Here is a 19,504-nt window from a genome sequence, read left to right on the forward strand (position 1 = left end):
CTTATGTTTCGATGACAGAAGTCGGGAAAAAGAATATACACGTCCGCGCTTCATCTCAGCGGTGTGAAAGATGGCACAATAAGACAAGAAGCGGCTGCGAGACCTGCAAGTAAGCATCACATTCTCCTAGACTGGCGACAATCTCGCAGGATGCCTTATCCGGACCACGGTAAGGGCTAACGTTGTCCATAGGAAACGTCGGATCAAATGCGATGAGGGAAAGCCAGATTTCGGTACACGGCCTACCATACAGATACTTCATTGCTCTGACTTGTTCTAGCTGCATTTTGGCAGGCAAGACGTGCGAGGGATATGTCAGTAACCCAAATACCTGGATCTTCGATCCTTCGAAGCCTAGCGGCCATGTACTTACGAAGGCTGCGTCCTCTCAAGGACTGGGCACTGAAAGACTTCTGGAACCGTTGCCCTACTATACCCAAGCAGAAAAGCTTGCGCTGCAATCCTGGCATCGGCTTACTGGTATGGAAAGCGGAGGTAACCCTGTCAATGCTCTTCATGGTGCGCTTGGCGTCTACCTTCCGCAACTGGCATACCATTTCGAGCCCACTAAGAATGCTTTGATCTCTGCAGCCTCTACAGCTCTCGAGCTGGAGACCAGCTTATCGAGCACTTCGGACTTACAAGCATCACTATTGAAACAATCAGTTATGGGCATGCATTCCGCAATAAGATGCGTGCTTAAGGAAAAGCAACTCTCTGTGTTGACAGTCGCCACCTCGTTACTCCTGGTATTCGTGGCGATCTGGACTGGCAGATGGGAAGAGTACAAATGTCATCTCTACCATTGCTTGAAACTCAGCCGGCAGGCAAAGGCGAACGGCGAGGAAATTGATCAAAGTTTCATGACGTGCGTCAATGCATTGGTGAGAGCCTTGCAGTCGTTACCATCTGTAACCAATCCTGAGCCAAGGTTTCGGCTCGATTACGCACTCTCAGTGGTTCTGTCAACCAAGTCTTGGACTGTTAATCTTGTTGACCCGGTTAAAAGCCCCAATCTAGGAGAAGGGTTAAAGCGTGTAATGTTACACTATCTCACAAGAGCGTCCTGGATCGTCTTCCATTGGCGACCGCATTCCGACATGAACAGCATATCCGAGCTGGACATCAAACGTTCACCTTTTTCAGAGGCAATAATGAGCGTTGAGCGATTCGAAACAACCACCACGGCGTTGGACTTGCCTTTGCTAGTGACACAGTTGTCCGTGGCTTTGCGGACGACGCTACTATATGCGGCGTACGGGAATTCGCAACTGATACGTGATGTGGCTGTGGCATGCCATGGTCTGGTATCCATATTGAAAGTGCCACAGTTAACATGTGGATAACAGCATCATGGTTGGTTGGAATCCTTGTACAATTCCTCGGTATGAACCTTTTTGGACGACTGTTACTGCGATTTAGCTGACTACTAGGACGCTGGCTCGACCACGGTGAATGGCATGGCATTCAAAAGCAAACAACGGTAGTCCAACGTGCAAATCAGGCCATCCTATCAGAACTCAGGCTAATGCTTGGTCCATCGCTCAGGCACCGGCAAGGCAAGTGTGATGAGGCAAGCCACAACCTTGGGCGAGATCCGCAATCTCATTGCTTTGATCTTGTCGTTCTGATCCATTAGCATATGAGTTCTCGATCATCGAGTTCCAAGCCTACGTGTAACTTCTACTATCAGCGGGGTCGAACAACAAGCACACACCTCCATAGCGATCCAAATTTGGAAGAGCTGGACCAGCGACCTCGCTTTCTTGCTGCCTCGCTACGGGGCGCAATCTTGAACATAAAGGAGCAGCAGGATCATATTTTCATAATTTGATATTAGAGGACCTCCATGGGGGACGGAACATGGGATCTGTTAAGACCAGCAATGACCGCTCATTCTGAAATCCTTCTCAGCACCGATGACCATCCCGAGGTCTACTTTGATTCTTGGTGTCGAACAAATCAATGCTTCCTTGGCCTCAGAATCACATTATAATTCTTATCCGGCTTGATGATTGTGAACTCCTTCGAGCCTAGTACCAGGTTGGGATCTTCTAGTTGAATGTCGTATCTAAGCAACAATGTCGCAATCATCTTCATCACAAACTGATTGGCAACGTTCCTTCCAATACACTGTCTGCTGCCATAGCCGAAACCAAGAAAGCACAATTTCATGGTCGACAGATCTGCTTTCTCGTCCAGCCACCGATCAGGAAGCCAACTGTTGGGATCACGATAGACTGCCGGATTTCTCCCAATAATGGCAGCAGGCACACCTACATCGACGTTACCGGGAATGAATTTTCCGCAGATGACAGCACCACTGGATGGAGTCATCCTTGGCATGGCGTACCCGATCGGAGGATGAAGGCGAAGACATTCGATCTCAGTTGCTTCTAGAAGGCTCAGATGCTGTAGCTTTGCAAATGGAATAGGTGTGGATCCGTCGAGGTCGTCCGGGAACATTTTTTCCAGTTGCTGTATGATACGGGCTTTAACTGAGGGGTTCTTTGACAAATAGTACGTCATCCAATTCATGGTTACGCTCCCAGTACTTGCTCCTGCGACCCTAGCCAAAGTCAGCATTTATCAAGTTGAGGCAAGAGGCAATTACATCAAGGAAGATGCCTCAGCTCTAAGTTCTGGAAAATCCATACGTGCTCCGGTTTCCGGATCTTGCGCTTCGATGAATCGTTGCATGATATCTTGCCTCGGCTTGCCGCTGGGGAGAACTTGCTGACGATTGTCTTGGAATCGCTTTTCCAAAGCCTTCCTAGCGTAGTCCAGGTATTCAAGCCTTGCCTGATACAGTCCTTGGATATATGGGATCGGCACCCAGCTGAGAACTTTGACATTGTATTTGCCGAATGGTAGCATCCCACTCAAGTTCGCAAAGCGCTGGGAGAGCTCCACGAGCTTGGAGTACCGCACCGGCTTACCGGATTGGAGGGCTCCAAAGTTTTGTCCAAAGGCCAGTTCTCCCATCAGATCCATGGTGAAAAGCTCGAACCAGAAATATATGTCGAAGGGTTGCTGGGTGCTCGCGAACTCATCCATCTTCTGGAGGAACTTTTGCATTGTCATGTCCATGTATGGTTCGAAGAGGGAAAGAGATTGCATGCTGAAGCCGTGCGCGACCATTCGTCTCTTGGTAGCATGGCGTTTTTTGGAACGCGTTGAAAAAAGCGATTCGCCGGTTGTCGAAAAAGCATCGTACCAAGTTGACTTGCCAAAGCCCTCTGCACCTTTCCCATGGCCTGTTGGAGTGAGTCACTGAATGCTGGGCTACATATGGATTTTCAGCATACCGTAGATTGCTTTGACGGCATCTGGGTGATTGAACGAGACTGAATTCGGGCCTGTCCGTACAGCAACTGCGCCAGGATTCTCCAAGAAGAGGCTGTTCACCCAGTCGGTGCGTCTTTGGGCCTTGAGGGCGTTGACTTCCGGAATAGCGGATATTCTTGTGAGCCATGGACCAGGGATTTTACTCAAGGGAGAAATGAAGAGTCGATATAGAACCAGCGCGCCATAGGACGCGATGGCCAGTAGGAGCGGTGCCCATACTGGAATGGCGCGGCCTGCAACAGCCGTCTCAATCATTTTTCCTTGTGCGCAGATGAAAGACGAATGTAGTCGAAAGTTTGTGTGTTTCTAGACGAGGGATATCGATGTTGGAGGACGTGGAGGACGTGGAGGACGTGGGATTTCTCCAACTTATCACGGAGTTTCTCCGCATCTCACGCTCGGCAGTGATGGTTCCACGATGGGTCCCACAGATGGAAGAATGTCGATGGGAGACTCCCGGAGTCTCTCACTCTCACTCTCACGCACTCTCCAGCCATGATACCGCCAAGTGGTTGTCACTAGCATTATTCGGCTACAAAAATTGCTCCGAGGCCTAAGTCAACATCTGGCATGAAGCTTTTGTCTGGAGATAGACCGACATCTACCGATTGGCTCGGCCTAACAATTCTTCCTTGTAGTCCGTATCATGCTGAAACAGGACAATGACCACCCACGACGGTCCGCTGGACAGCCTACTACGAGTAGCCCACGCGTGCCCACGCCAGCCCCATGGATACAGCTACCGATCATCCACGAAAAGTTGGGGATCCTCCACCTCCTCTTCCAAAATCTTACATGGTTCAAGCACTATAAGCCTTGCGGGGTGCTCCGCATGGCTTGGAGCAATCTGGAGTAATTGCGGAAATATGAGGGTACAAGAAAGTCCATGGTCCCTCGAATACTTCAACTTCCCCTGTTCTTGCTCCTCCTGTGGATTTTCTGTAGTAGCCTCTCACCATGCAGGACACACCTGGAAACAAAGCAGCCGTCGACGCTGAGGTTGAACTCTCCCACCCCGAGCATCGTGATGTTCCATCGGGATACGAAGATCCTCACAAAGCCGCACTCGAAGACAATCCCGAGCATGCTGAAAAGCTTAGCCTTTCTGTCATCCTTTCTGCTCTTTTCCTCGGCACATCCTTTACGGGTCCGATTATCTTCGGCTTCATCCTCGCCACTCCTATTCTTGTGCAATTAAGCCAGATCCTCGGGGGTGAGAATATTGATTTTTGGATACCATCTGGATGGGGTGCAGCTGCCGCTGTCGGATTCTCCATCGCAGGAAGGCTCTCAGATATCTTTGGACGCAGATATGTCATCCTAGTGGGACAGCTGCTCACCGTGGTGGGTGCGGCCGTTGCGGCCAGTGCACACTCGATGAATCAGCTCATTGCGGGTGAAGTAATACTTGGTGGCTCGATTGGAACCGTATCGGTGGCCTATGCAGGTATGAAAGACAATGAGACATGCAACATCTTGTGCTGACTGATCCTAGGTATCTCTGAAATCCTGCCGAACAAGTGGCGTGGTGTCGGTCTGGCATGGACTGAACTTAACCTTGCCAGCTGGGCTATTGCAGGAACCCTCCTTGCCAATGCTCTCCTGTCACATGCGAGTTGGCGAGTCATGTTCTACATCGCGGCAGGCTATGGCGCGTTCTCCTTCATCGGCACTCTCTTCGTCTACTTCCCGCCAAGTCATCCACGTCCCGACGGCCTCACGAAGTGGCAAGAATTCAAACAGCTGGATTTTCTTGGCGCCGCTCTCTATGTCTCAGGTCTCGCTGTCTTCCTCTTCGGTCTCAATTCTGGCGGCAACACATACCCCTGGAAGAGTGCAGGCACTTTAGCACCTCTTATCCTCGGTCTTATTGTCTTCTTGGGAGCTTTTGTCTATGACTTCAAAGTTGCCAAGGATCCGCTCTTTCCGTGGTACCTGTTCAAGATGTTCCGGGAGTTCTCATCACTTTTGATGCTGGTTTTCGTTGCAGGCATGGTCTTCTTCGCAGCATCTGCTCTGAACGCGCAGACCATACTTTACCTGTACACGGCTGATCCCATCAAGATTGGTGTTTATTCAATTCCCTCAGGGTGAGTGGGTTTCTGTGTTCAAACCGACGCCACTAACAATTTTAGTGCTGGTCAACTTGTCGGAGGTGTCATCATTCCTGGCCTTGTGCACTACATCAAATACGTGCATTATCAGTTGACCTTCTCTGTCTTTATGCAAACGCTCTTCTTCGGCCTTGCAGCACTAATCACTCCACACAATATCAACTGGGTAATGGCTGTGCAGTTCCTGGCCATGCTTCCGTTCGGATGGGTGACTTTGAACTCATACACGACTGCGTCTCTGCATGTTCCCCAGCGCGACCTTGGCGTTGCTATCGGCTTGATCGGGACTTTCCGCTCTCTCGGTGGTGCTGTAGGATCCGTGGTCTTCTCCTCCATCTTCAACCAGATCTCAGCCAAGCAAGTTCCTCAACGAATTGGCGATGTAGCATTGAACGCAGGCATTTCGGCCAAGAACCTCCCAGACCTCATTGAGGCCGTCTCGTTGACACTTGTCGGCGTTCCTGGTCAAGCTGCAACTGTACCTTCTGTCTCGGCATCCGTTTTCTCGAAATGTGTTGAGGCGGCTCGCCTTGGTTACGCTTACGGTTTCCGGATTACGTGGCTTGCCTCAATCCCATTTGGCGTGATTGCTATGTGTTGTGCGGTGGCGGTCCGTGATCCTTCAAAGTACTTCACCAACCATGTCGAAGTCCACTTGGAGAAGGAAATTGGTGGTAACAAGCACGTCAAGGACGGAGAGACTAAGCAAGCCTGATTGGGAAGGTGTCGGGATAATCCTAGTAGCAGAATGATTTTTCTGATTCCGCCATCACTGGAGTCTCCTGGTCGGGAGCGTGCTATATAACAAACCGGGATCTGTTGAACATCCCGTCTTATGCTATACTCGTTGGTAGATCTGCCTGCTTTCAGTTTAGCCTGTGCCCTGTTATGATCTTAGTAATTAAACATCGAATGGCTACAACCTATCTCTCGAAGTCACTAAACGATCTAGACCCGTAGTAGAAGCTTCATTTTGAGGGTGCAAAATGTTCGAAAAAGCGGTTGTGGATTGGCACATGCAAACCGCTTACCCTACCGAATTAGGAACTATCTCCCGTTTAAGCGTTTAGACGTCCCGACACCCCCATGGCAGGAGGCTCCGAAGACTTCGAGTCTCGATAATAATGGGAGCCGGGCAACGTGCGCATTGGTGGTGGGGTACGGGGGAAACTTTACTGGCGCCATAAGAAATTCGAGTATTCCACGCTCTCTGTCAAATTTTGTTTCAATATCTCAACATCCTACGTGGTTGATTCCAGTGCTAGCGGTGCTTCTCAGAATGTCTCTAGAAGTTCTACCAGTATGGACTTCCGAACCTGGGTCAATGGCCAACGAAACGGCTATCATGAGATGGCCCAGAATTGTCCAAGATATTGTGAAGGATGTCACAGAGACGTGTAGTCAACTTTCTTCTCAAGATGAGAAAAGTGAAGGCCAGATGATCTGCCGAGACCTTGAGTTATTGCACAAGGAGATCACCACCAATGAGAGGCTGAGGTATGTATCTCTGCCAAACCAGAGGAACCATGCTTCGGCAGGAAGTTGACGACTACAGTCTCCTACCACAAGACGAAAGGCTCTCCGATGTCGAAGATTGGAACGCTCAGCTGGGGGAAATAAAAGGTTGCTCTTGGTTGGCGGCGCCGTGGCTGTTCACGGAGTGTTATCTGTACAAGTAAGTCGATATTGGGTGGTTCCTTCTGACCTGGATTTTTGAATGCTCATAGCTTGAAGGCGTGTGCAAGCGATTTTCGTCCTAACAGACACGCACATCTGGCGATCTTACGACTATTTCAAACGTCAAAAGGACTCGACATTTGCGCGGTCTAGTGCGGCTGTAGAAGAACTAGCCGCCCGATTCCTCAACATGGTCAAGGAGAAGGATGCATTTACAGCTGAGACTAACGCCGATGCCCAGAGACTGCTGTTCACTGAGATGGTGGAGATCGCCCTCTGGGGAAACGCCACAGATTTGTCCATGTTGGGTCCTCTCAGCGTTGAGGATTTGCAAAGTCTTCAGGGAAGAGAAAGCATAGCCAAGAGCCGCCGCAATATTGTTGACGATGATTTGGACGATGTGTGGCGTTTCCTGTCTAGACATCCGCGAGCGAATATTGACATCGTTCTTGACAATGCTGGTTTCGAGTTCTTTACAGATATGCTGCTTGCAACTTATCTGCTCGAAATGAAGATCGCATCGTCAATCAGAATGCATGTCAAGGACTTCCCTTGGTTCGTCAGCGACGTCATTCCATCCGATATACCCTCGTTGTTCTCGCATTTGAAGTCAACAGAAATCTTCCCGCGTCATCGCCAGGAGATCGATCAATTGGTCACCCGTATGGAAAATCAACTGTCCAGTGGTGCAATTCAAGTGCAACAGCATCCATTCTGGACCACAGGTCACACATACCACGATATGTCGTCTCATGCCAAAGACTTGTTCGAAGATCTCAAGGGCAGGGACCTTGTTATTACCAAGGGTGATTTGAATTATCGGAAGTTAACGAGGGATGGTTTATGGCCTCACACCACACCCTTCGAAAATGCCATTGGACCGATGGGAAGAGGTAGCGGCATCAATATCATGGCACTGCGAACGAACAAAGCAGACGTCGTTGTTGGCATTGAGACCGAGGAAAAGGTGGCAGAGTTGCACAAAGAAGCGCCGAATTGTGCATGGACTCGGAATGGAAGATATGCTGTGATTTCGTTCAACGAGGGTCGGTTACCGAATTAGATGGGTTCAAATGATTGAAACAGCATAGACGATAGAATTTCTTAGATTCCAAACCTGTCTTATTGGCCTCTCATCTTTCGGATTGGTGACAATCTACGATATCTGCTGGCCTGAAAAACAGTTGATGTCGAACGGAACGGCAATCTATGTTCTCACAATGAACGTCTTGGAAAGCTATTGGGTCTGGCTGCTCAGTCTTGCAGCTTTCATGACAACGCCGCAGTCAAACATACGAAGCATCCACTCCGAGACGCTCGCATACGGTCCTATCTCTTGATGAACATCCGTCCAGGATTGGCCTCTTTCGTTCAGTGGAGCCGACCACCCCCACCACGCGAGCAAAGCATCAATTACTTCGTGAGTATTCCAGCCCGTACGAAGGTGGATATCCTTAAGGCATTTCAATAATGCTTTGCGCTCGGCCCAGTCCACAATCGCCATACCTGTGACGCTGAGTAATTGCGTTGCTCCAACCCAATTGATTTCATGCCGATTGTGAATACTGATTGCGACTGTTCGCTTGGCGAGTGTCATGAAGGTCTTCGCCTCCGTCCGGTATCTGTCACACCGTTCTCGCCGGCTCCGTTCCGGCCGCGCAAGGATAAAAAGCAACTGTGCAACATTCCAAAATTGGGTGGCTAGGGAGACACTTTCACTCAGATATCGCCTCGTTGGAAAGGGGTTGTCCTTCGTGTCGCCCGCTTCCAGGACCGCGAGAGGCTTGAACTGGATTGGCTGTCGCTGCTTATGCAGCCGGATCTTTTCCTTTAATGCATTCCATGTCTCGAGAAAACCATTGAACGTCTCGTCAGACTCCGCGGCCCGGACTTTGCATAACAAGTTGTGAATCTCTGCGAGAAGAAACACTGTCTGGTTGGACCAGTCCTCTAGAGTCGGAGAGTCCAGAAGTCCGTATATATGAATTTCGTCGTCGACGGGCATCCAAAGTTCTGTGCTCAAACGACTGCACTCGGCTGTTGAGAGAGATGAAAGAACGTCCATTCTTGCATAGATCCAGAAACAGGCCCCTCCCAGACCAACACTGCGCCCGTGCCAGCCGTGAGTCAAGACGAGTGAGTACGTTCCTTCGAGGTGCAATTGCCAATCTTGGTAACTGTCACCCATCAATTCCGATATTGCAAGAAGGAGACATGATGCAAAGACGGCGGGTGGAGATGAGGTAGAAACGTCGTTGATAGATGCTGTCAGCATTCTCAATGCTCGATCATAGTATGCCAAAGACGTGTCAACCGACTGAGTCAAGTTCGTCAAGTAGTATTGTTTGGCAGCCCATGCCAAAACCGAGAGCCGAAGGACCGGGTGTGTCAATGAGAGGTGAGGGACTACTCTCGAAAAGTGTTTGGCCGAGTCAAAGACATCGAACCATGATCCCAGAATATAGCAATATCGCTCCATGTAAAACGCATCCTCTGCAGATATCATAGGATCATGAGGATTATCATCAAGTAAACTTTGGGGACCATTAAGTGATTGAGGACTGTCCAGCGTGGAACGCTGTGTCTCTGGTGAATTGCCCTGCTGTGAGGTAACTGCATACTGGTCCGCAATGGTTTGGTTCTCGCTAATGAACGAATCTGGAGCTGTCAAACAGCCATCCAAGCTGGAGAACTCGTCGAGTTTGGACTCACTTTCGGTTAACATTGGTGTTATGGTAGGTCTTCGAAACGACGGCGAAGGCCGTATGATTCTCAGGCCTGCCTCCACTGGGCTCCATTCTGCGCGAGCTGAATCAGCAGAGAATCTTGACTACATCTCAAAGATCATACCTCGAGCAATAAATGTTGTATTCTTGCCGTATGTGCAAACAGAGTCCAACTCCTCGCATCTTGAGCATGGCTCTTGACCATCGCCTTTTCTGTTAGCATTTACAACAGGATTGGAGTGATCACAACTAACACTTAAGGTGCGAGCCCCGGCACCGCTCACTTCGCGTATTAGACACATCTGTTTCGGCATAGTAGCTTGTACTCACCACGCTATCAATTGTCAGTTATATCCAAACATTGTTAGGAAGTGTTTACCTTTTTTGGTCCGCGAGGAAGCTCCCCTGAGTGCTGCTGGCATTTTCAAACTTGTTTCCCAGGATTGCTATAATACTATGGCGTACTAGTTAGAGAGTACAACTGCGCAGAAGTTGAGATTTTGACTGTGGCAACAGCCGAGACCCCTCAACTCTCTCCAGAACCTGAACTCCAACCCCACGGGGTGGGCATTTTCGAAACGTGGCCTCGGGTCAAATCTACATTCCCAGCCTGCCGAGAGCAGTTGAGATTCAACCTCGCACTTGACCCGCCGGGCGCGGTGCCAACACCAGACTATTGAAGCTAATCGATGAAGCTGCTTGCCACATAAGCTGTCAATTCTCCGCGCCAGTTTACCAGATTGAGCTGTTTCGGTCGTCTTGGCCACTGCCCCCAAGTTTTTCTCAACAGTTTTTCTTGAGAAGGCTAAACCCCCACGCGGGAGAAATACGGAAACATGCGTAGGATCCTCATCTGACAGTGGCAGTGGCTCCTGAAGTTGGTCCCTGTTCAGCTACACCTACACGAATTGGTTCCCAAGGAAGACACATCTTCTGATTCTCAACGCTGTCAGGAGCAGAGACCGAATTGAATTCGAAGAAAATGTCGTATCATATTCGAGACCACGAAGGGCAGAGGCTTGTTCACAATAAAGTAAACGTGAATAATGTCAATATACACTACTGTATCGGCGGACCAAAAGATGGGCGAGCCGTGATGCTAGGTATTTGTCGTCATTGCCAACATGTTCATTGCTGAGAAACACCATAGTTCATGGTGTTCCTAAGACGATGTTCGCTTGGAGAAAAGTCATACCCTTCCTGACTCCAAGGTATCGTGTCCTTGCTGTTGACGTGAGAGGATTCGGAGACTCAGAGAGGCCACCGTCTGGATATGACTGTGGGACAATAGCATCCGATCTAATCAAAGTTGCTGATGCAGCTGGGTTCGATAAGTTTCGAGTAGTCGGAGAAGACTGGGGAGCTGCATTTGCCTGGACACTGGCGGCAACATACCAGGACCGTGTGGTCGGTCTGGTTTATCAAGGTAAAGCTGTGTACAGTAGTTTTGCAGTGATGCCGGCTGACTCGGCCAAGAAATGATTCTCCCCGGGCTTGGATTTGAGGAGGTAGAGTCTCCATATCTCGTCAGAGTGCTGGACTGATAGAGAGCAGGGATTCACAGCCACGGGTGGAACAGAAAATCAACAGTTGAAGATGTGGGATACGAGGACGTTCTGGCACCTCGTATTCTTTCGAGTTCCTGATTATCCAGAAATGCTCATTGCGGGCAGAGAACGAGAATTCTGGACACAATGGATGAGGAGCGAAATGCGTGACCCATCTGCACTTACTCCAGAAGATATCGACGAATACTCCAGGTGGACTGCTCTTCCTGGAGGTATGAGAGCAATATGCGAAGGTAAGTGTTCAACGTCTCAAGCTTAACTCTGCTGACAACGCAAGTCTATCGTGAAACTGAGAAAGGTATATCTTAAGTTCTGTCCACTAGTGAGCTTGGTCGAATACTTACGGATCACAGGAGCACGCACGAACACGGAATTAATGACTGAAAAGCTTCAAATGCCAATCCTTGCTGTTGGGGGTGATTTTTTCTTTGGAGAAGTTCCTCGGCGACAGATGGAAAAGGTGCGTGGAGTACAATGCCATTTGCATCATTGCTGACTGGAATTAGGTTGCAACGAATGTTACTGGTGCAGTAATTCACTCTGGGCATAATATCGCTCTCGAAAAGCCAGAAGAGCTAGCTCGGGCGTACTTGGAGTTCTTTGATACGTTTTAAATTTGAAAACGTACCTAAGCCTATCGGGGTATCAATTCTTACTGTGATTAACTCCACTTGATTCGGTGCTAGATCGTATACCATCAGTGCAATCAGACTTGGGTTAAAATCACGGCCCTTTCCTTCCTCCTGGAGGCTGTTCCGTAGTGCGAATATGATCGTGCAGCGAGATGTATAAATGAGACTTGAAGGCAGAGGAAGCTAATACGTCAATATACCTACGTAGCTATTTCTTTGGTAACAATAAATCAACGCCATTGAACAGTAATCCCTCCATCTTCCACCATCAAGCCCTCACTCGGCGTCGGACTTTCACATAAAAGTCTTCTGGGTTGGAATTGAAACGTTCAAAAATCTCGACAGGCTTGCCAGGATACTGCATTTCGAACTCAAACTTTGACATCACAGTAGCAATAGCGACTCTCAACTCCAAATTGGCCAAGTTGCGGCCAATGCACGCTCTGCTGCCATGGGAGAAAGGGATCACGTATTTCTGCAAGTTGTATGTCTCTTGTGGATCTGGGTTGTCGATCCAACGTTCCGGGTTGAAAGTGAGGGCATCCTTGAAGTATGCTTCGTTCCGGTGAATAGTGTATGTGGGAACGGAAACGGACGTGCCCGGCTTCATCTGATAGCCACAAATAGTAGCCCCGTTCTTAGAAACGATACGAGGGAGCCCTTGAGCATTTGGCGGTCTGAGGCGAAGGGCTTCGTTGATGCATGCGGCCAAGTATGGTAGGTCTTTGACTTGGTCATGAGTTGCGACTTGAGTATCCGGTGGGATGGCCGCGTCAAGTTCCTCCCGCAGCTTTTTCAGTCTTTTGGGATCCTGAATAAGTTCCAGGATAGTATTGCAGACGCCTGTTCCGGAGGTATCTGAGCCAGCGATCATGAGGACAGCTGCTTCGGAGAACATCTCTTCGAATTCGAGACCCAGGGCGTCGCCATTCTTGCCAACCACCATTCGGTGCCACAAGTCGTACCGTCGTGTCTTCTCATATTCAGCAACATCTTCTGCTGGGACACGATTTTTGACAAGCTCTATCGCAACGTCGAAGAAGAAGTCGGCATAGTAGCGTCCCTTTGTCCATTGAGTGAGCCATTTTGTCCATTCGAGATAAGCAGGTGCCTGGCCCCACAAGACGTTGTAAGACCCTCCATCGTAGACACCTTTCATTGCCGACGCAGTGTACCGCTTTCCTGATCGTGTTTGGCCAACGAGAATATCGTCGCCTCTCCTCAAGCAGCCAAGGTCTGTTGCAAAACCCATCTGACCAATGATGTCAAATGCGTACATGCTGACCCAATGGCGCATGTTCATCCATTCACCGCTTTCGGCGTATCGGTCGATAACATTGCACAAGTCACTGGTGACACCTGCAATGACGTCTTCGAGTTCGGTGACGGACTGTGGTGCGAACATGTGGGAAACGTATTTTCGCTTGAGACCATGTTCGACTCTATCAGTCGTATCAAACATACTTCGATGCGCAGCTGCGAGCGTGTCGTAGAAGGGTGCTTTCATGAGATCCTTTCCGTGACCGTAGATATCGTTGATAGCCTCGCCCAGGTTGAAGCTAACATGATCGGGTTGAATCCGAACGATCGGTCCATATTTCTCATGCACTTTGTGAATTCCCCAGAATCTCTTGTTCTTGAGACAGTGCCTCATAGACCAGACTGCTGAAAAAGCAGCAAGTTTTGGCCCTGCGAATCTTCGTAGGTCTAGAGGATCTCTGAAATATGAAATGATGTACCAGGCAAGGATTCCAATTAGTAAGGCAGGTATGCCCAAGGCGATGGTAGAGCCGACGCTCAGCCCGAGGGCTGATGCCCCTAGGAGACCGATAGTCAACATCTCGAAGCTGTTAGTCGGAAGTGTTTGCTTACATTCTGAACTCGTTGCGGGAGAGGATGTTTAAATGTTTTATCGACCGAACAGAAAGGTTCAATCTTCGATATTGGTTGACTGGTTTCTCCTGATTCCTACAATGACAATGCGAGTCTTGAGGATGGCAGTCGTTCCCGAATATGCGATGCGCATCCTAGGAAGGCAATTTCTGTTCCCGAGATTGTCGCCACAGAGCTTTCGATGGTGTGACATCTAGGATGGAAGGAAAGCCCGACGACTCTATAGCCCGTCCACCGGCCTGGACCAAAGATCTGGGGTTCCTAGAATCCTGGAGAAATCGGAATCATCGTCCATTCGGGGAAACTACCAGAGTGACGGAAAGCAGGTTGTGAATAGAACCAATCGGGTTTTGCTAATTAGACATCTCCTGACTGTGCGGTGTCTTTACTACTCCCGCCCCCACGAGGTTTTCCAAAGGGGAGGGGGTGAAAGTTCGTGGAGATCCGGGGTCTTCCATTCCTCGGAAGGCAAGAGATTCCTAAATGTGGAGATCGACTACTGATTCGACGCACGTTCCTGATTCAAATTCCAGCAGTCGAGTTCCGGGGTACCTAGAGACTTTCTCGGAAGGCAAGCTTGTCCTGCCCGCAGACAATAAACCTGGGGTTTCTGTGCTCGGGCCCAGATCTCCGTGCACTAAATGGTGGGTTTTCAGTGAGCTTTTCCCCTTCAGACCGCGGCGTGGATGTGCGAACGCAAAAACCAAACGCAACATATAAAGATGCTCATAGCCACCTCTTCGAATCGAATATCGCACAACTCTTTGCACTCATTCTGATAGCTACTCTCTTTGCATATCACTCGGGATGGGTTTACCAAGTATCGCCATATGGCGGAATATGTCTGGAAAGGCTGTGCTCTTTATTGCAAATGCCTTTTGTTTTGTCTCTCTCATCTACGAAGGTTGCAATCAGGCTGTCATGGGCAACGTTAGTTCCCAACCAAATTTCGTCAATCTCATGGGTCTCGGAAGCGATGGAGTGATTACTCGTCCCATCAAACAAGGGTAGGCACAACAAGCCATGTTCATGCCTGTCATGCTGACTCTTTCTAGTGGCATGATCTGCATCTATTATTTCGCAGCCATGTTCGGAGCTTTCATTGGCGGCTGGACCGGTGACAAGCTTGGAAGAAGACGAGGAGTCTTCATCGGAGGAGTGCTCAGCTTCATCGGCGGAGCCCTTCAGACAGGTGGAATGAACGCCAACATGTTCCTCTGTGCTCGGGTTATATCTGGAGTCGGGATTGGGTTTATCAACTCGATTACCTGTTCATGGATCTCAGAGTTGGCCAAGGCACACAGCCGAGGATTCACATTCGCCATCGTCTTCTCAGCCAACTATCTGGGTCTGATGCTGATCAACTGGATCATGTACGCCATCGAGGACTGGACGAGCCCAGGGTTGATTTGGCGATTCCCCCTTGGATGTGTCTGCGCTCCCTCTCTCCTCCTCATCTCCGTGGTTTGGTTCGTTCCCGAATCTCCACGCTGGCTAGTCGGCAACGGCCAGACACAGGAGGCCCGAGAGATTCTTGCCAAGGTCAGAGGTGACCTCGCCCTGGATGATCCTGTGTTGGAGGATGAGATGAGAGAATTGATCGCCATGGTCGAAATCTCTCACAAGAAGCGAAACAATCTTCTCAACATCTGGCTTGGCGGTCGCTATTCTGGTCGTCTCCACTTAGGCCGACGTGCGATTCTAGCCTGGGCTGCCTTGTTCTTGATGATGTACACTGGTATCATGGCAATGGCAACATACGCTGGTGCGTTGTTCCAGGCATCTGGTGCTTCTCCAAAGAAGATTGGCTGGATGGCAGGACTGTTGCAGACTTTCGGCTTTCTGGGAACCCTTTCTGGTGCGCCAATCATCGACCGATTTGGCCGAAGAGTGACCTTCCTCACGGGATTGATCATCCAAATGATCGTTTTGTTCCTCTCGGCAGCTTTTGCAAAGAAGGCTGGTGATACGACAGGATCAGTTTCACAGTCATGGGGTTCCGCCGCTGCTGCAATGGTGTACATCTACCAGTACGCCTTCTGCTGTACCACTTTGGTCGCCTGCTGGGTGTATCCAACCGAGATCTGGCCACAAGAGATCCGTGCAAAGGGAAATGCTTTCGGTATTCTCGGCTGGGCGATGGGTGCTGGCTCCACAACTCTCGCTTTACCGAGCATGTTCAAGTCTCTTGGTTGGAAGACATTGTTGGTCTTCGCCTGCTTCAATGTCGCCTCCATACCCTTGGTTTATTTCTTCTTCCCAGAGACTGCCAATCGTTCATTGGAAGAGGTCAATCTGCTCTTCAGTCTCAACAATCCACTGGTGTCTGCAAATGAGGCCGAATACAAGAAGATGTTGCTCGAAGCTAATGGCAATGCTGCTGTTGCTGAAAGACGTCTACTTGATTTTGTTGACGAGTCGACTGGAGAGAAGGAACCTGGTGCCACGACTATGCTCGATACTGAGGTGGGCGTATACCCATCTGCCGAGAAAGGCGCCCACCACTTGGAGTCAAGCAAAGAGCCGTCTCTTTAAGCGACTCGCTCAGGATCCTCCTGTGAAAGCGTTTGGCTTGCTGAATGGCACTCTGGTTGTGTTACAGGATATCTATGGAGCAGGCGATCGATCGGTTATCGCTAGGCGCAGGAGGTGAGGAGAGAATATCAAGTTTGGGACTCAAGGTCAGCCGCGTCTTCGTGGTTAACCAGAAGCGTATGGCCTCAGTGGCCGTGGATCATGGAAGTGGAAGGGAACCACCATCAGCTTCAGCAACCCATCCATCCTGGCACACATTGACCAGGTACTACTGCCCTTGCACTGTGAGCGCATTCAAGAGGTGGAGATTGAGCACGCGAAGATGGCCCTTATCGATTTATTTCACGATTTTATCAGTCCCACCCTGGGAACATTTGTGAATGGCACGAAATACAAATAACTATATCACCCTACCGTTCCTTGTACGTAACTTAGCGTTGCATACTGCTGGGTTGTATTGTATCACCCAAGCCTCAGCTTACCTTCCTTATCTATCCCTTGCATCCGTTCCTTCAGTCCCCAGGATACCAGCGATCCTCCATCGGCGAACACACATCTCCCTACACTGGATTCTTTTCGGCATGCACTTCCCACGTCTCTCGCTTCTCTTCCGACGCCGATGATCTGTTGGTAACTTCGTCCGCCATCTCTGGATTGTCGGTTCTGTTCATGTAGCTTCTGAAGCCCGGCAACAATCTTCCAGTCTTGTCGATCACGACAAGCCGGTCATTGTCACCCATGAACAGAGTGTCCATTTCTTCCAAAGTCCGTCCACTTGTTTCGGGGTAGTATAACCAGATCATAAGGGCGAAAAAGATGTTGAAAACGAAGAATATAATGTAGGTCTTCCAACGGATATTCGAGATCGAAATGGGTGTGATTTGGACGATGAGGTAGTTGAAGATCCAATCACTTGCGGCCGATAAAGCTGCAGAATGGGTTCGGTGGCGAAGGGGCATAATTTCCGGGCCATATAGCCATGGGATAGGCTCCACAATGTCAGCAGCGTCCAACTATTCCCGCTGTCACGCTTCGAACTTACCAACCATCCAATAGCGAAGACAGCTTCATACAAGAAAAAGAAGGTGAGGCTTGCCTTTGCTCTTGCCGAAGAAGGGCTAGCCTGCAGGATACCGGCCTGCTAAGACGTTAGCATCTATGGAAGATGAACTCATATGTGAACCCACCAAAAGAAAGCAGAGACCGCAAACAACAGCGCCCCATATCAAGGGCTGGCGTCTTCCCATTCTGTCCAGCCAGAACACTCCTATGAATGAGAAGACCCAATAGGTATTTGCGAGGCCTGCTCCAACATGAAGTGAAGTTCGATAATCCATGCCGACATCAGTGGTCAAGGTGTGAGGCATGTAATAGACCAAGACGTTGATCCCGCTAAGTTGCTGCATCGCTTGAAGGCCTTGTGTGCACCGAGTCAGTAGACCCTCATAGAGACGGAACATGGCACCTACAGATGACATATATGAATCGACGACGAATTTTGAGTGGCCCATTACGGAAACATTCAGAGAATTTCCAGGGACCGTCTGCTCTCTCAAGTGCAATGGCGTCATCAATGTTCTTCTTTTGTTTGAGCACAGATGCATCGTCATGTTTGATGTTTTTGCCCGTCAGCTGAGTCAGGACATGTATCGCTTCTTCGTGGCGACCATCTAAATCTGTTAGCAGATGTCACGCCTTTCTTAGGCAAGAGAGAGCTCACGGGCAGTGAGCCACCGAGGCGACTCCGGCAACATCATGGTCCAGACAACCTGGAAAATAATAATGATGAGTTGAGCAGCAATAACCAACCGCCATTGCACGGGACCAGATGCATAAGTCATTCCGATGTTGAAATAGTAGGCAATCACAATACCGAATGCTATCAGATTTCCTTCGATAGCGACGTGCCGACCTCTTGACTTGGACGGAACTAGTTCTGATACCCATAAGGGTGTAGTTGCAGTGTTGAAACCATTGCCCCAGCCACTGAATGGAGACAAGTCAGACTCAGACCAAGATTGATGATAGGAGCAACTTGCCAGACGATTCGTCCAACGATCATATGTGGAACTCCGAATGATGAAGCTTGCAAAATAGCCCCGATAGCTTGTAGAACCGCACCGGTGTAGATGCAATTCTTGCGACCTAGTCGATCGCCGACCATGAATACAGTTATGGCACCACAAAAGCAGCCAATTCTAAACACTGGGGTTAACAGGATGTGCAAACGCCGTAGCTGTTAACTCACTCGTATATGGCATTGATGGTACCAAGAAGGCTAGAAGATGGATTGTTGAACTGTGTGAGAAAGTTCTCGGATGCATTCAGGCCCTGCCAACGACGATTAGCAGCAATCTTCACGTCGATCATCGTCAAACCGTACTCCAAGAACTCCTTGATCATAGCCGAAAAGGAGAAACCCAAAAGCACCGGCAAGAGAAACATGACGACGCAGTGTTTTTCCTTGAACGCCAAATGCATATTTCTTGAATTTGCTGGGCACCACTTCATGGCTTGAGAAGCTATTTTCTGTGTGCAACACTGCTTCTTCTCCTTCGGTCGCCTTCATGTTTAGGATGGGAAGTGAGCTCTGAGCTCTGAGATGGAAAGCCTGTGGAGGAAATGATGTCTCAGAGCTGTTCAACACTGGGAAGATGCAATCGTTTTATAGATGGACCGTCCGACAATTGGCCGTACTCCCGATGAGATCAAAAGCCTTGCAGCATTATCCACACAAAAGTCCATCGTCTTCGCGAGCGCTAATTGTCGTGAAGAATTGCCATGAACAGTAATCTCGCCCGTGTGTGCCGATGATCAGCACCAGCCACCCGCTGGTCGTGCCTCACAGCCAGCCTCATACTTACTTCCCCTCATGGGTGGATCACCACTTCGAAGATTGAAGATTGAAGTCCACGACTCTCCGCACTCTCCACGCCATCTATGCGGAGAAAAGCAGGGGAAAGCAAAGACTGAAGCACGGAGTCACTGCCGAAAAGCAAGCTTGTCCGACT

At 49.5% G+C, this 19,504-nt stretch overlaps 9 protein-coding genes across 11 annotated transcripts; 5 read left to right on the forward strand and 4 right to left on the reverse strand.

The window, feature by feature from the left end:
- On the forward strand, positions 1 to 2,038 carry PV05_10664. Of its 3 annotated transcripts, none has more exons than XM_013457131.1 (4): positions 1 to 109; positions 193 to 233; positions 281 to 1,385; positions 1,434 to 2,038. In XM_013457131.1, exon 3 carries the CDS (start codon positions 483 to 485, stop codon positions 1,344 to 1,346), a length of 864 nt encoding a protein of 287 aa, XP_013312585.1. In that variant the 5' UTR covers positions 1 to 109; positions 193 to 233; positions 281 to 482; the 3' UTR covers positions 1,347 to 1,385; positions 1,434 to 2,038. The 3 variants fall into 3 exon arrangements, with proteins under 3 accessions (XP_013312585.1, XP_013312584.1, XP_013312586.1); XM_013457130.1 differs by having other exon boundaries at positions 281 to 314; positions 394 to 2,038; XM_013457132.1 differs by having other exon boundaries at positions 281 to 2,038.
- On the reverse strand, positions 1,963 to 3,603 carry PV05_10665 (uncharacterized protein; the record flags this gene model as incomplete). The annotated part of the gene is made up of 3 exons (XM_013457133.1): positions 1,963 to 2,569; positions 2,615 to 3,257; positions 3,309 to 3,603. The coding sequence occupies 3 exons, from the start codon at positions 3,601 to 3,603 to the stop codon at positions 1,963 to 1,965; spliced, it is 1,545 nt and encodes a 514-aa protein (XP_013312587.1).
- A 702-nt stretch (positions 3,604 to 4,305) lies between these two features.
- PV05_10666 (uncharacterized protein) lies at positions 4,306 to 6,177 on the forward strand (the record flags this gene model as incomplete). Its single annotated transcript, XM_013457134.1, has 3 exons — positions 4,306 to 4,795; positions 4,844 to 5,438; positions 5,484 to 6,177. The coding sequence occupies 3 exons, from the start codon at positions 4,306 to 4,308 to the stop codon at positions 6,175 to 6,177; spliced, it is 1,779 nt and encodes a 592-aa protein (XP_013312588.1).
- A 564-nt stretch (positions 6,178 to 6,741) lies between these two features.
- Positions 6,742 to 8,202, forward strand: PV05_10667 (uncharacterized protein; the record flags this gene model as incomplete). Its single annotated transcript, XM_013457135.1, has 3 exons — positions 6,742 to 6,959; positions 7,018 to 7,137; positions 7,197 to 8,202. 3 exons carry the CDS (start codon positions 6,742 to 6,744, stop codon positions 8,200 to 8,202), a joined length of 1,344 nt encoding a protein of 447 aa, XP_013312589.1.
- Positions 8,203 to 8,376: 174 nt separating this feature from the next.
- Positions 8,377 to 9,937, reverse strand: PV05_10668 (uncharacterized protein; the record flags this gene model as incomplete). Its single annotated transcript, XM_013457136.1, has 2 exons — positions 8,377 to 9,784; positions 9,852 to 9,937. The coding sequence occupies 2 exons, from the start codon at positions 9,935 to 9,937 to the stop codon at positions 8,377 to 8,379; spliced, it is 1,494 nt and encodes a 497-aa protein (XP_013312590.1).
- Positions 9,938 to 10,927: 990 nt separating this feature from the next.
- On the forward strand, positions 10,928 to 12,047 carry PV05_10669 (uncharacterized protein; the record flags this gene model as incomplete). Its single annotated transcript, XM_013457137.1, has 7 exons — positions 10,928 to 10,968; positions 11,016 to 11,291; positions 11,342 to 11,373; positions 11,420 to 11,666; positions 11,711 to 11,731; positions 11,787 to 11,893; positions 11,940 to 12,047. The coding sequence occupies exons 1-7, from the start codon at positions 10,962 to 10,964 to the stop codon at positions 12,045 to 12,047; spliced, it is 798 nt and encodes a 265-aa protein (XP_013312591.1). The 5' UTR covers positions 10,928 to 10,961.
- A 286-nt stretch (positions 12,048 to 12,333) lies between these two features.
- PV05_10670 (uncharacterized protein) lies at positions 12,334 to 13,905 on the reverse strand (the record flags this gene model as incomplete). Its single annotated transcript, XM_013457138.1, has 1 exon — positions 12,334 to 13,905. The coding sequence occupies one exon, from the start codon at positions 13,903 to 13,905 to the stop codon at positions 12,334 to 12,336; it is 1,572 nt and encodes a 523-aa protein (XP_013312592.1).
- Positions 13,906 to 14,879: 974 nt separating this feature from the next.
- Positions 14,880 to 16,493, forward strand: PV05_10671 (uncharacterized protein; the record flags this gene model as incomplete). Its single annotated transcript, XM_013457139.1, has 2 exons — positions 14,880 to 14,965; positions 15,014 to 16,493. The coding sequence occupies 2 exons, from the start codon at positions 14,880 to 14,882 to the stop codon at positions 16,491 to 16,493; spliced, it is 1,566 nt and encodes a 521-aa protein (XP_013312593.1).
- A 560-nt stretch (positions 16,494 to 17,053) lies between these two features.
- PV05_10672 (uncharacterized protein) lies at positions 17,054 to 18,938 on the reverse strand (the record flags this gene model as incomplete). The annotated part of the gene is made up of 6 exons (XM_013457140.1): positions 17,054 to 17,482; positions 17,536 to 17,631; positions 17,681 to 17,910; positions 17,963 to 18,163; positions 18,214 to 18,479; positions 18,742 to 18,938. 6 exons carry the CDS (start codon positions 18,936 to 18,938, stop codon positions 17,054 to 17,056), a joined length of 1,419 nt encoding a protein of 472 aa, XP_013312594.1.
- Between the last annotated feature and the right edge of the window lie 566 nt (positions 18,939 to 19,504).

The sequence above is a fragment of the Exophiala xenobiotica genome (genome assembly GCF_000835505.1).
Source record: "Exophiala xenobiotica strain CBS 118157 unplaced genomic scaffold supercont1.6, whole genome shotgun sequence".
Classification (NCBI taxonomy): Eukaryota; Fungi; Ascomycota; class Eurotiomycetes; order Chaetothyriales; family Herpotrichiellaceae; genus Exophiala; species Exophiala xenobiotica.

Coding starts and splice junctions, on each gene's coding strand:
- PV05_10664 (XM_013457132.1), top strand. CDS start 483: ATGGAAAGCGGAGGTAACCCTGTCAATGCTCTTCATGGTGCGCTTGGC.